Source organism: Sinocyclocheilus grahami, unplaced genomic scaffold (assembly GCF_001515645.1).
Source record: "Sinocyclocheilus grahami isolate Dianchi unplaced genomic scaffold, SAMN03320097.WGS_v1.1 scaffold313.1, whole genome shotgun sequence".
Lineage (NCBI taxonomy): Eukaryota > Metazoa > Chordata > Actinopteri > Cypriniformes > Cyprinidae > Sinocyclocheilus > Sinocyclocheilus grahami.
The window spans coordinates 306,932-320,582 of record NW_015505492.1 but is presented as its reverse complement, the minus strand read 5'-3'; the positions used below and the strand labels follow the sequence as shown (position 1 = coordinate 320,582).

At 35.0% G+C, this 13,651-nt stretch overlaps 1 protein-coding gene across 1 annotated transcript; it reads right to left on the bottom strand.

The window, feature by feature from the left end:
- Positions 1 to 4,130: 4,130 nt before the first annotated feature.
- LOC107601819 (synuclein-like) lies at positions 4,131 to 12,732 on the bottom strand. The gene is made up of 5 exons (XM_016294125.1): positions 12,443 to 12,732; positions 6,215 to 6,256; positions 5,966 to 6,093; positions 5,085 to 5,151; positions 4,131 to 4,506 (listed from the first exon to the last, which is right to left on the bottom strand). Exons 1-4 carry the CDS (start codon positions 12,561 to 12,563, stop codon positions 5,095 to 5,097), a joined length of 348 nt encoding a protein of 115 aa, XP_016149611.1. The 5' UTR covers positions 12,564 to 12,732; the 3' UTR covers positions 4,131 to 4,506; positions 5,085 to 5,094.
- Between the last annotated feature and the right edge of the window lie 919 nt (positions 12,733 to 13,651).

Genomic DNA, 13,651 nt, shown 5'->3' with positions numbered 1-13,651 from the left:
ATTTGATGGAATAATTGAAAATTTAAAAGAATTGAAAATTGAGTAAATGTTAATAATTGAATTCAGTTAAATGAGTCATGGTATCATTACATTATTATGTGAACTATTACATATTTAATTAAGAGTTTCTGAAAATAAAAAGATTAGAAATAAATTACTGAAGGCCCATTCTACTCCTTATAAGGAGTGGCATGACTACTGGACTGACTGCATAAAAAAAAAAAGATTTAATGTAGCTCTTTCATAGAGAACAAACAGCAGCAGGACTAAAACAAGTACAAACTTAAAAGCAATTTGAAAGGGATGGAAACAACTCGGCCATTCCAGATTTGATGGAATAATTGAAAATTTAAAAGAATTGAAAATTGAGTAAATGTTAATAATTGAATTCAGTTAAATGAGTCTTGGTATCATTACATTATTATGTGAACTATTACATATTTAATTAAGAGTTTCTGAAAATAAAAAGATTAGAAATAAATGATAAGTTGTTGTCTTCTGGCTTTTTAAAAATAAACTAGCTAAAAGTTATGATTGTATATCCAATATTTAAAATACATAATAAGCTTCAAAATACATAATAAGCTTATTATTCTCATTTATATATTTGTCCCCTAAAAATGTATATACAACTTAAAAATAGCTTATAAGCAGTGTTGGGAGGTAACGCATTATAAGTAACGCGAGTTACGTAATCGGATTACTTTTATCAAGTAACTAGTAAAGTAACGCGTAACTTTCTTAATTTACAAGAAAATATCTGAGTTACTTTTTCAAAAAAGTAACGCCAGTTACTTTGTTTTCACATTTATTGACTGACAAGTCTCCTGTCCCCATACTGGGAGAAATCGGAAGTGCAGAGGAGTGCAGATTTAGTATTCATCAAAATGAATTAAAACAGTGAAATGCAAACTCGGAATATGACGCAAACCTGCAATAATTAAATATGTTAAATAACACAAATGTATCTAATCCCATTTTATTAACTAATGTCTTTGCTGCCGACCTTTGATGATCCAGTTCAACCATACTAATAAGCAAAAAGGACTTTAGATAAACTAACAATTGTGCTTTGTTTTTTTTATTGCTGAAGAGTGTTTCTTCTCCTGCGTTCTACTGTACAGACGTGAATTTACTTTTGCTTCAGCCTGAGGTTTATTCATTACACTTTTAGGTGTGAAAGGGCTTTTACATTTGCTATCAATAGAACTTCTTATATTAAAAACAATCAAGCCCTGCTCATATTTAAAAAGTAACGCGAAAGTAACGCAAAAGTAATGTAACGCATTACTTTCCATAAAAAGTTACTAATGTAATTAGTTACTTTTTTTAGGGAGTAACACAATATTGTAATGTATTACTTTTAAAAGTAACTTTCCCCAACACTGCTTATAAGTATGATCATAATTGATTTACTATAATACTTAATAACTGGCTGGCTAAACGAGGACACAGAGTGTCTCAGCATTAAAAGTACAAAAACCTTGCACACAACAATTGCTTTAAAGTTTCTTTAAAGCTTCTCACGCATTAAAGACTCACCTGCTTTGTCCACAGCCTGGTCGACAAATGACTCTGCTGCTTTATTACCCAAAAAACCTTTAAAGAAAGACATGTTTGTAGAGTCCTCGGCTGTTGATGTTTGCAAGAGCGTGTGTATGTGTCAGTGTTTTGAGACTGAAGATTCATGTGCTTTTATTAGGCTGGTGCTCCATCAAAGTACGTCAGGGATGTGTGTGCCTATTGGCTACTTCATCTTGGGTGGAGAACAAAGATGTCAACAGAGAGAACAGCAAGCTTGCTAGACTGGTTTACCTGCTTGCCTGTATCATCATCAGTCAGGGTTTCAGCATAACTCATAATTTGTTAAATAAGAGCATATAGTTATGCTATTTTATTTTATGTATACAGTATACAGGGTTAATAGTCCTTTTGATTCTTGTAGTATTTTTGATTCATGTCCTATTTTTTTTTTCATTTAGGGGAAGGTGAGATAGTTTGGGGGTATACAGGGTTGATAGTCCTTTTGATTCTTGTCCTAATTTTGATTATTTTATTGTTTTGTTTTGTTCAGGGGAAGTCAAGAGTTTCAGGGATATTCAGGGTTTTGGTTCTTGTTCTAATTTTGTTATGGACAATTCTAACATCAGTTGCATTGTTTATGTCATGGTGTAAATGACTTTCCTCTGAGCAAGAGGAAAATGATGGGCTGAAAGACTTCTCTGCCTCCTCCCATTGCTGGAATGTGGAAAAAGCTGAATGATTCCCCAACACTGCTTATAAGTATGATCATAATTGATTTACTATAATACTTAATAACTGGCTGGCTAAACGAGGACACAGAGTGTCTCAGCATTAAAAGTACAAAAACCTTGCACACAACAATTGCTTTAAAGTTTCTTTAAAGCTTCTCACGCATTAAAGACTCACCTGCTTTGTCCACAGCCTGGTCGACAAATGACTCTGCTGCTTTATTACCCAAAAAACCTTTAAAGAAAGACATGTTTGTAGAGTCCTCGGCTGTTGATGTTTGCAAGAGCGTGTGTATGTGTCAGTGTTTTGAGACTGAAGATTCATGTGCTTTTATTAGGCTGGTGCTCCATCAAAGTACGTCAGGGATGTGTGTGCCTATTGGCTACTTCATCTTGGGTGGAGAACAAAGATGTCAACAGAGAGAACAGCAAGCTTGCTAGACTGGTTTACCTGCTTGCCTGTATCATCATCAGTCAGGGTTTCAGCATAACTCATAATTTGTTAAATAAGAGCATATAGTTATGCTATTTTATTTTATGTATACAGTATACAGGGTTAATAGTCCTTTTGATTCTTGTAGTATTTTTGATTCATGTCCTATTTTTTTTTTTCATTTAGGGGAAGGTGAGATAGTTTGGGGGTATACAGGGTTGATAGTCCTTTTGATTCTTGTCCTAATTTTGATTATTGTTTTGTTTTGTTCAGGGGAAGTCAAGAGTTTCAGGGATATTCAGGGTTTTGGTTCTTGTTCTAATTTTGTTATGGACAATTCTAACATCAGTTGCATTGGTTATGTCATGGTGTAAATGACTTTCCTCTGAGCAAGAGGAAAATGATGGGCTGAAAGACTTCTCTGCCTCCTCCCATTGCTGGAATGTGGAAAAAGCTGAATGACTGTCATTTCAAACATGAATTTCACAGACCATGAAAACTTCATAAACATTGACATTATTGTAATGTAATGTAATGGCCAGTTGGGATTTCAGGTCTTTGTTGATGAGATGCATATTTCATTGGATGTGCTGGTGTGCCGGGAACAGGGAGGGGAAGAGCAGGAGGTGTGTTCTGATCTCAAGGTTGTGTGTCTTGATGCTTTCAATGTTCTTAAATTAGTTTTCATAGTTTCACTGAATATTTAAAGGGAGTGCTTGCCCTGCCTCTTTTGTATAGGGTGTACACTGCTATTGACGTAAACACAATTTAGTACACAAATACTTTGCAATGTTACTTACTTGCTACTTTATACTTCAAATATTGTGCAAATGAATCTTGTTAGCTTTCTTAGCAATATTCTGTTCTAAAAATAAGAATAAAAAATGAGAACATTTATTTTTCACAAAACTGAATTTATTACAGATGGTATATTATTATTATTATTTTTTGCTGTTTTTAGACTTCATGGGGAACAATGAGTCAAGTACATGAATAGGATCAGTTAAAGTGTAGTCGTGGGGCAGCATGCATGGCTTCCACAAACAATTCATGTAACCAAGCAACTGCTCTGACATCATTCGCAGATTTTGTGAGTTGTTTATAATGGCTGCTATAGCAAACTACATATAAGAGCATTACTAAAAGCCCATCACTCTATAACCACACTTTAAGATACTGAAATAATACTTATAATACTGAAACTGATTTACCCAGGCATCTTCATGCTTTACAGACCTCAGTTGCCCTCTTGTTTTCTTTCAGATTTGCCTATCTGTGATTCTGTCTTTTTCTGCTCCTTGTTCAAAAACTGTCTCAGATACTACACTGACTATGTTTGGACTGGAATGTTTTAAAACTTTTCTCGCACTGATTGTGTGACAAATCATCTAGCTGACCTCATTGCGTTGGGTGGAGGAAAACTGGTATCAGGGCAGGTAAGAAAGACAGACATTGCCTATATAAAAATGTCCAATCATAAGCACATGCATGTAATATTTACACAAATTTGATGACACGCACTACACAGTATATGTGAATCTTGCATAGCTAAATAATTGTGTTGTTACATGAGCTTTTTTTCTTGTGAATAGGATAGGTTTACGTGAAGAAAAGTGGTAAATTGAAGCAAGAAGAGGTTGTTTGTGAGGACAAAGCAAGAGAGAGAGGTGGGTGTCTTTGTTTTTTGTGTTAAGTTGGATATTATTTAGTGTCCATCAGAGGTTTAGTATGATAATATTCAGCCATGGCCCGCAACAGCTAATGAACTCTCTTCTTAAGCAAGAAGCAGAGCATCACAGGGGTGTTCAGTGCGACATCACCCTGAAACGAAACAGAAGGACGGTTATGTTGGTTCAGTGCACATACGGTGCAGATGATTCTTCAGAATTTGTCAAATATAATTTTTGAAACAACTGGCAAACTTGCTACACACGAAACACTGAGGTATGTTTTTTACAAAGCCGTTTGTGCACTGTTTTGAAGCACATGTGGTGTAATGTATGCACATCTGCATAAATTTACCTGAGAGGAAAGGACGGTTATGTTGGTTCAGTGCACATACGGTGCAGATGATTCTTTAGAATTTGTCAAATATAATTTTTGAAACAACTGGCAAACTTGCTACACACGAAACACTGAGGTATGTTTTTTACAAAGCCGTTTGTGCACTGTTTTGAAGCACATGTGGTGTAATGTATGCACATCTGCATAAATTTACCTGAGAGGAAAAATTGTGAACTACTTTCAGAGAATAGGCCTAGGCCTGATAACTTAAATTTTGTTACCCGACGTTTACTAGACTAATACATTCCTTGAAAACGAGTGTCATTTTACACTACTTGTTTTTTTAAAGGTTTTGCTATTTTGCTGTAAATCCCATGATCTCAAGAAAAGCTCACCATCTTCTCTCTACTGTCCAGCGTCTGTAGGCTGCTCTACAGCTCCCTCCTGCTTCGCCATCTCCCCCTGGAGGCAGACACACATCAACACATCTCAGAAATGGACGGTTCTTTATCGCTGTTTGTCATGTTTTCACCTCTTCAGGTATTTACACAACAGAAAAAAACACTACTGTAATTTTTTAATGATGAAATACATATGTTTTGTTGTTATTACTCTCTGGAAGATTTCAGACTCATGTTCATGAGTTATTTTATTGCTGCAGATCGACTGATAATGGTCGCATGGTTATGGCTTTTAAATGAATAAAAACAATTTTGGAACTCGAATGAAAGGAACTGGGATGCGTTTTAAAAATGCAGAGCAATATTTAGAAAGCAGAAATGAGTTATTTATGAAGAACATCACTCTTGCTGAGCAGTGAGTCAAGTGCAGAGAAGACACTTTAACTGCAGGGCTTAGCTGCTCCTAAACTGAGTGTATGAAAGTATGGAAATAGTTCTTGATAATTTGATGTATTCAAATGTAGAGATTTTAGTCTGTAATGGCTTTGAGGTAAATGTGACCATTCAGCATGCTTTTATTGCATGCATGAATTTATTGAGTTTCTAAAGGCACCTCAGTGTTCTCCAACTCATCCTGTCCATGATTGGTTAAGAAAGAAAAGCACGGGCATCATATAAAATAGACCAACTTTATGACTGAACAGTGCTTTAAGCAATTTGCAGTGTATTAAGCAATTTGCGGTTGTACTGAAATATATGACCAAATAATAATAATACTGTGCACCTAAAGACACCAATGCAACTGACTTCAGTGTTTTGAATTGTGCATATACTTTTTAAAAACATAATTGACCTCATGCAAATTGAATCCTTACCGGTTTGACAAGGCCAGTGGATGCAACCACACTCTCCAGCCCCTCCACTGCCTTTTCTGACACCTGATTGGCTCCAGCCACAGCGGTGTCGCTCACAAGATTGGCCTGCTCAGTCGTTTTCTGGGCAGCTAGGACAGATGAAAATGTGTCCTAATATTTTGATTCGAGACTTTCCGTAGATTAGGGTATTTATGAAAATGACATATTGAGTGTTGTTTAGTTAAGACCTGTTTCTATTAATTATTTTACCTGTGTTTACACTTGTCACAACACCTTCCTTTGTCTTTGTGCCTGTCAGAAAAATAAAAATAAAAGTTTATTGTGAAGTGATGTAGCTCAAATAATAATTCACCCAAAAAGGAAACAAAATCTGTCAGCGTTTGTCATTCCAAACCTGTATGACTTTTACTGTGGAACACAAAAGAAGACATTTTTTTCCATACAGTGAAAGTCTTTGGGGTCCAAAACAACATGTATATTAAATACTGGTATTTCTTCAAAACTATTTTCTTTTGTGTTCTACAGAAGGAAGCAATTTATAGAGATTTGGAACGAACAAATTATGTTAATAATGGAAGAATCTTAGGTGAACTGTTCCTTTAAGACCTCTGTGAACAAATGCTTTTTCCACAAACTTGTACTTAATTTTATCTTATTTTTAGACAGATGTCTGATCCTCGATTGATGCTTTCAGCGCTGGCTCCTGTTCTGTTCTGGGATCCATACACTTAGTCTCCCCTGGCAGTGCAGCTAAAGGTCCAGCTCTATAAAATCATGGCAAGTAAAAATGCTTCTGATCATCAGTCAGTGTACTGGCTTCACACTGGCATCACTGAGTGCTATTAAGCATTACAGATCGAGAAACATCCCTTCTACTGAGACGCTTCCTGCATGTTAACAGTGGAAAAACCCACTTCGACCTCTGAAAGGCCCTGGCATCTCTAGTTCTTTGGCAATGGCCCATAGAACAAGCGTAAGCTCTGTTTCTTTCCCAGAGCCTCTGAGCCCACAACAATGTGTCTGTGAAAGTTGCTCCTCCTTCCCAACATGCGCACGCACAGCACAACAAATACACCCCTCAAGAGAGACGTGACATTGTCCTTGTTGTTTTGGACAAAGAGCTGATTTACTGTCAAGACATGCACATTTTTCAGGGCTTAGCCTCTGCTCGCAACACAGACACAAGCCTGAAATCTTATATTATTAATGCTATAATCAATAAAGATTGAGAATATTGCCGCCACCTGACCACTGCTGCAATATAATGTCACTTCCACAGCATCTCGGATTACGTGACGAAGCATAAAACGTCTCTGCTGCTGCAGTTTGCTGCTACGATTATGAGGAGGAGACTGCGATATACCAAATATAGTTGAGCATAGATTATAGAGGAAGATATTTGATATTATTAGGATATTATTTCTTAATTGTGTAACGCAAAGACGACACAACACTTTTTCAGATAATAATGCTAATATATAATGCTGATAATGCTAGCAGGATCTATATTTAAAAGTTGTACTCATACAGGGCACAAATTAATGTCTTGTATAATCATTTGTATTCTATACATTAGTCTGAATGATATCTCTCTAGTCCAATCCCAATGCTTTAATTTCTGATCCATATGAGACGGAATGGAATCAAGTCTTCAAAATTATTAAGCTGGACTATGCTCACACATTTATATAATGTAACAGAAATGAAAGTGACAAGGTTTATGTGAGCTCAGCCTGGTCTACAGTAGAGATCCAAACGTCTGAGACCACTAGTAAAAATTCTTCTTGATTTTCATTTTTATCTATTTTAATTTTAGTTGTATTTTTGTTTCTTATGCATTGACATAATAATTTGAGTGAAAATTAACATTTAGATATTTCACTTTTTTTCAGAGTTTGTCTTGTCACTCTTTTGCTATATTGACAGCAGCACTCAAGCATCATGAGCTTCCCATGTTTGTGACAAACCTTTACATTATATAAATGTGTGAGCATAGTCCAGCTTAATAATTTTGAAGACTTGATTCCATTCAGTCTCATATGGATCAGATCATGATCATGTTGTCCAGCATGATTTGAGATGATGCAAAGAGCACCTTAGACTTCAGTGGAAGCTCATCTGACTGTCTGTGCAAAGAGCCACATGATTAATGTCACAAATCAAAAAGCGATACTTATCCTTTGCCGGGGTCCCTGCCCGGTGGAGTCGCACGGTAGAGTCGATGGTCTTTACACTCTTCGGTCTTCACACGAGGAGGCCGTCACGCGACGGCTGTCGCAGTAAACTAAGCTTTTCTTATACCAGTCTAACAAAATACTAAATTAATTCAGCTGGACACACTTTCCTTCTTTTTTTTTCCACAACAAATGGCCAAGCAAGCGCAAACACTGACAAGATACGCGATACAGAACGAGACCAAACGCGATAAATTGCGTATGAAACCTATATGGTTTTAGATTTTATATAAAGCTTTTAGATTTTGTCTATTTAGTTTCATTGCGTTTTATTTAGTGGCAGTGTTGCCTTAGGATCATTGACATACTACTGCAGTGTTTAATAATATATAGTTTTTAGTTTTAGTTATTTAGTTATCAAATTTTATTTAGAAATTGTATTTATTATTCAAATATTTTGTCATTTCAGATAATGTTTATTTTATTTCAAGTAATAAGTCATTCTCTTCCATCTTTATTTGACCCTCTAACTCTAGCACTCTCTATTCTTTCCAAAAAAACTTGTCCCTTTTAGACTTGCACTTACTAACTGTTTGTTAGTAACTAACAAACTAACACTAGTAACTAACACTAGCTTTTCTAATCTTTTTGTATTCGATCTATTTGTTTTCTTTTTATTTATTATACAATTAACAAAAGCAAAAAGGCCTCTAATACTAGCTTGATTCATTATTTTTCTATTCTATCTGGTTTCTTGTTTATTATATAATTTTTTAAAAAACCTTGCTAAGTGTACTGCATTAAGCTGACTGAGACTTGTTATAGCACTTGCATATCATTGCTCTTTTGTTGATTTTGATTGCTTCCATTGTCCTCATTTGTAAGTCGCTTTGGATAAAAGAGTCTGCTAAATGACTAAATGTAAATGCAATGTAATTTTAAGTAATGACTTTTTCATTGTTTTAGTTTTAGCTAACATTATAATGTTGAATGAATACAAAAAAATTGAGATTCTGCACTACTATAAGTAGATTTGTGACATTAATCATGTGGCTCTTTGCACAGACAGTCAGATGAGCTTCCACTGAAGTCTAAGGTGCTCTTTGCATCATCTCAAATCATGCTGGACAACATGATCATGATCTGATCCATATGAGACTGAATGGAATCAAGTCTTCAAAATTATTAAGCTGGACTATGCTCACACATTTATATAATGTAAAGGTTTGTCACAAACATGTGAAGCTCATGATGCTTGAGTGCTGCTGTCAATATAGCAAAAGAGTGACAAGACAAACTCTGAAAAAAAGTGAAATATCTAAATGTTAATTTTGTGTAAACATCTAAATGTTTAACTATGTGAGCATAGTCCAGCTTAATAATTTTGAAGACTTGATTCCATTCAGTCTCATATGGATCAGATCATGATCATGTTGTCCAGCATGATTTGAGATGATGCAAAGAGCACCTTAGACTTCAGTGGAAGCTCATCTGACTGTCTGTGCAAAGAGCCACATGATTAATGTCACAAATCTACTTATAGTAGTGCAGAATCTCAATTTTTTTGTATTCATTCAACATTATAATGTTAGCTAAAACTAAAACAATGAAAAAGTCATTACTTAAAATTACATTGCATTTACATTTAGTCATTTAGCAGACTCTTTTATCCAAAGCGACTTACAAATGAGGACAATGGAAGCAATCAAAATCAACAAAAGAGCAATGATATGCAAGTGCTATAACAAGTCTCAGTCAGCTTAATGCAGTACACTTAGCAAGGTTTTTTAAAAAATTATATAATAAACAAGAAACCAGATAGAATAGAAAAATAATGAATCAAGCTAGTATTAGTTACTAGTGTTAGTTTGTTAGTTACTAACAAACAGTTAGTAAGTGCAAGTCTAAAAGGGACAAGTTTTTTTGGAAAGAATAGAGAGTGCTAGAGTTAGAGGGTCAAATAAAGATGGAAGAGAATGACTTATTACTTGAAATAAAATAAACATTATCTGAAATGACAAAATATTTGAATAATAAATACAATTTCTAAATAAAATTTGATAACTAAATAACTAAAACTAAAAACTATATATTATTAAACACTGCAGTAGTATGTCAATGATCCTAAGGCAACACTGCCACTAAATAAAACGCAATGAAACTAAATAGACAAAATCTAAAAGCTTTATATAAAATCTAAAACCATATAGGTTTCATACGCAATTTATCGCGTTTGGTCTCGTTCTGTATTTGTTCTTTAATATTTTGAATTGTTTTTAGCTTTATTTTTTGTTTTTCATTTAAATGTTAAGTTTTGAAATTTTGTTGTATGCATTTGTCTTTTTTATTTATTTTCTTTATTTTTAAAATGTGTATAAGTAGTATTTATAAAGTTTTAGCTTTTAGTTTTGGATCTGTTTTTAATTGTTTTAATACTACAATTGATTGCTTCTGTTGTCCTCATTTGTAAGTCGCTTTGGATAAAAGCGTCTAATAAATGACTAAATAAATAAAATACAGTAAATAAACAAATATATATATATATATAATCAAATATAAATGATACTAAAATAACACTGCCAATAAATAAGATAATTAAAGATAGGTTTGAGAATCAATCTATATGATTGAGATGCATATGCAGGCACATAAATGATCTGCACTGTATATAACAGATGTCTATGTGTATACAGTAGTTGAGTCTCTAGGGTGGCAAGAGAGGTGTGTATGTGTTGGCAATTTGTCACAGTTCAGTGCAAAGTGACCTCGCTTTTCTTTGAGAGGCTTGAGATTTCTCTGATTAAAGTAGATCGTCTGTGTGGTGCAGAGGAAAGCTTTTACCTCCAGCTGCAACACACACACACACACACACACACACACACACACATCCTGGCTCATAAACACTTCATTCTCCTCCTCTCCAACGTAAGTCAAAGCTCCTTGTAATAGCAAGCACATTGTTCTTTCCCTTCTCTGATGTGGAGGACAGGTTATGCTCTTTAAAAACGGAAAGCATACAGTGACAGGCTCCTGTGACTGGTGTGTACACACTGAGAGGCATACAATCATCAAAGATTGTGTACTGACCCGGGCAGACCCTGGTCTCTGTGGACCGGGATGTGAAGTGGACCGGAAGGGAATAGGATTACAGTACAGTGTGCTCCTGTCGGCAGAGTAGCACAACTAGTAAGATGCACATAATACTTGTGCCTAAAGTCATGTACAAGATGCCGTGGTTTACAGTAACACCTTACTGTACTGTAAAATGTTACCCATATAGCATGCTAGTATAATTAGCCCTAAAATATGACTTACAATCTAAAAAAAAAAGATGTTCAGCATATTTAAGCATACTTATGTAATCAGACCTGCAATGTCATCATCATCAAGAGACAGTATGTTAACTACTGTATCTTATAGTTTACAAATTCTTTTAACATGCAATATAAAGTTCAAGTTCAATTAGGCTCTTATCTCATAATGTATCTGCCACTCACAGCTCATCGATTAATTGCATCCTGAAGTTAAGAAAACACAAAGTGCTTCCTTTCTTCTTTTGTCCTGTCTTTCTTTATCTCTGTCTATCTCCCTCCTCATTCCCCACCCATTCCTGACAGTAGAAATGTGTAGAAAGCTACTGCTCAGGAGTAAACAACCATGCTGCTAGTAACCATGTTAAGTTAATAAGAGACTACAGGCAGGCGGATAGTGCTGGTTTGTCTGTTGTTCACTTGTAGTGACGAAGCACAACAGTCACTGACATGTAATAATGGGCTCATGCCCCACATTTATCTTAATTGCCCTGGTTTTCATTTTCAGGACTCTTATCGTCGTCAGTGGCTAACAATTCAGTTGTTTAAAACTGAAAGTGATATTTTGGGGTTTTTTACATCATAAATTGTAGGCAAAAATGTACTACTTAGATTATGGTGAAGATGATAAAATGTACAGTATGTATCATAAAAACGGTAACTCAATAACTTCCTGACATGTTTCTTTCTTGAATATATTTGGTTAAGATCTGTATGAATGTAATTGATTAAAATACATTTTTTATTAGATTATATAATATTATAGATTTAAATTATGTGAGTAAAATTACCTTTTAAATATGCTTTTGTAATTTTACAATTGGTTTGTAAATTTGTAATTGGAATTGTTTTTAAATCTGAAAATGGCACACCATGCCATTTTAAATAGCTTTATATATCCACTACACTTTACTGAACTGTACTATTTTTAGATTGTACAAAAAGCACTTTAATTCTCTCACTTTTCTCCCCTCAGTTGAATTTGTACATACCTACATACATGACCCCCTCTTTGGTTTTGGCAGCTGCCTCCTCCACCCCAGCCTTGGTTTTCTCGGCGGCGGCCACCACTCCCTCCTTAGCCATGGAGAATCCCTTCTTCAGCGCATCCATACTGGACCTCAGAGCTGTATGTCCTTTAACTGGAAGTGGCTGTTGTCTTATAACCGGTGGATGGAGCTGTGTGTGCTCTGACTGCCAGTGTGGTAAGTGTGTTTGCCAGAGTGTGTGTGCAGCTCCTTTGAGAGTGGGATGGGCACTCAGTGCTCAGACAGATTGGGATACCCTTAACAAGAGGAGTAGTCAAGCGGATGGGGAGAAGAAGGCACGAAGAGAGAGAGAGATGGGGGTATAATAACAAGTGGGTGAGAGGAATGCCGAGAAATGGATTCCACAAGAAGAAAGCTTTTTCAGTTTGGCCTGTTTTCTCCAGCCACCCATAATAAATGAGATTCACATACTGGAAGATTAAATTGTTAATGCTCAAATCCAGCATCAGTGCACAGCTTCATAAAACTATTAAACAATCTCTTCCCTTAATCCTGCCGTAGCATATGCATGCAAGCCACAACACACACTTACATGCTAACCAATACCAGTGTCATAAACCGTCTACATCCCAACTATAGATTCCTACCTGGTTTATTTTAGTGCTTTATATACTATTATACTATTTATGTATTAATATTTTGAATCAGCTTTTATTTTTTGGTTTTCAGTTTTAATTTTAGTTCATTTTTATTATTTTTTTATAGTTTTATTTTTTATTTCAGTTTTCGTTTTAATAAGTTTAATCATTTAACTTAAACATTTATTTTAGCTATAGTTGTCAAAAAACTCTAATTTTTAGTTTTCATTTATTTAGGCTATTTCAGATTTTAACACTGATTCCTCATCTATTTGAAGTCATAATTAAATTTAATTCAACATTAATATGTGGCTAGATTACTTGTTTAAATATGCATATCAAACTGCGCAGGCTGCACTGACTTCCGCATCAGTGGCAACACTCCTCAGGCTCATAGAGCCTGTCATATTCATAAAATAATAATTTCAATCTGACAAGAGTGTATAAATATATGCTGTAATCTAATATGGATCCTCTTTGTGTTGACCATCTTTGAGAAGCTTATAGGAAATGCAACAGTGAAGGTAAGAAAGAATTTCATAACCATGATTAGATTATGTTATGCATGCAGTAC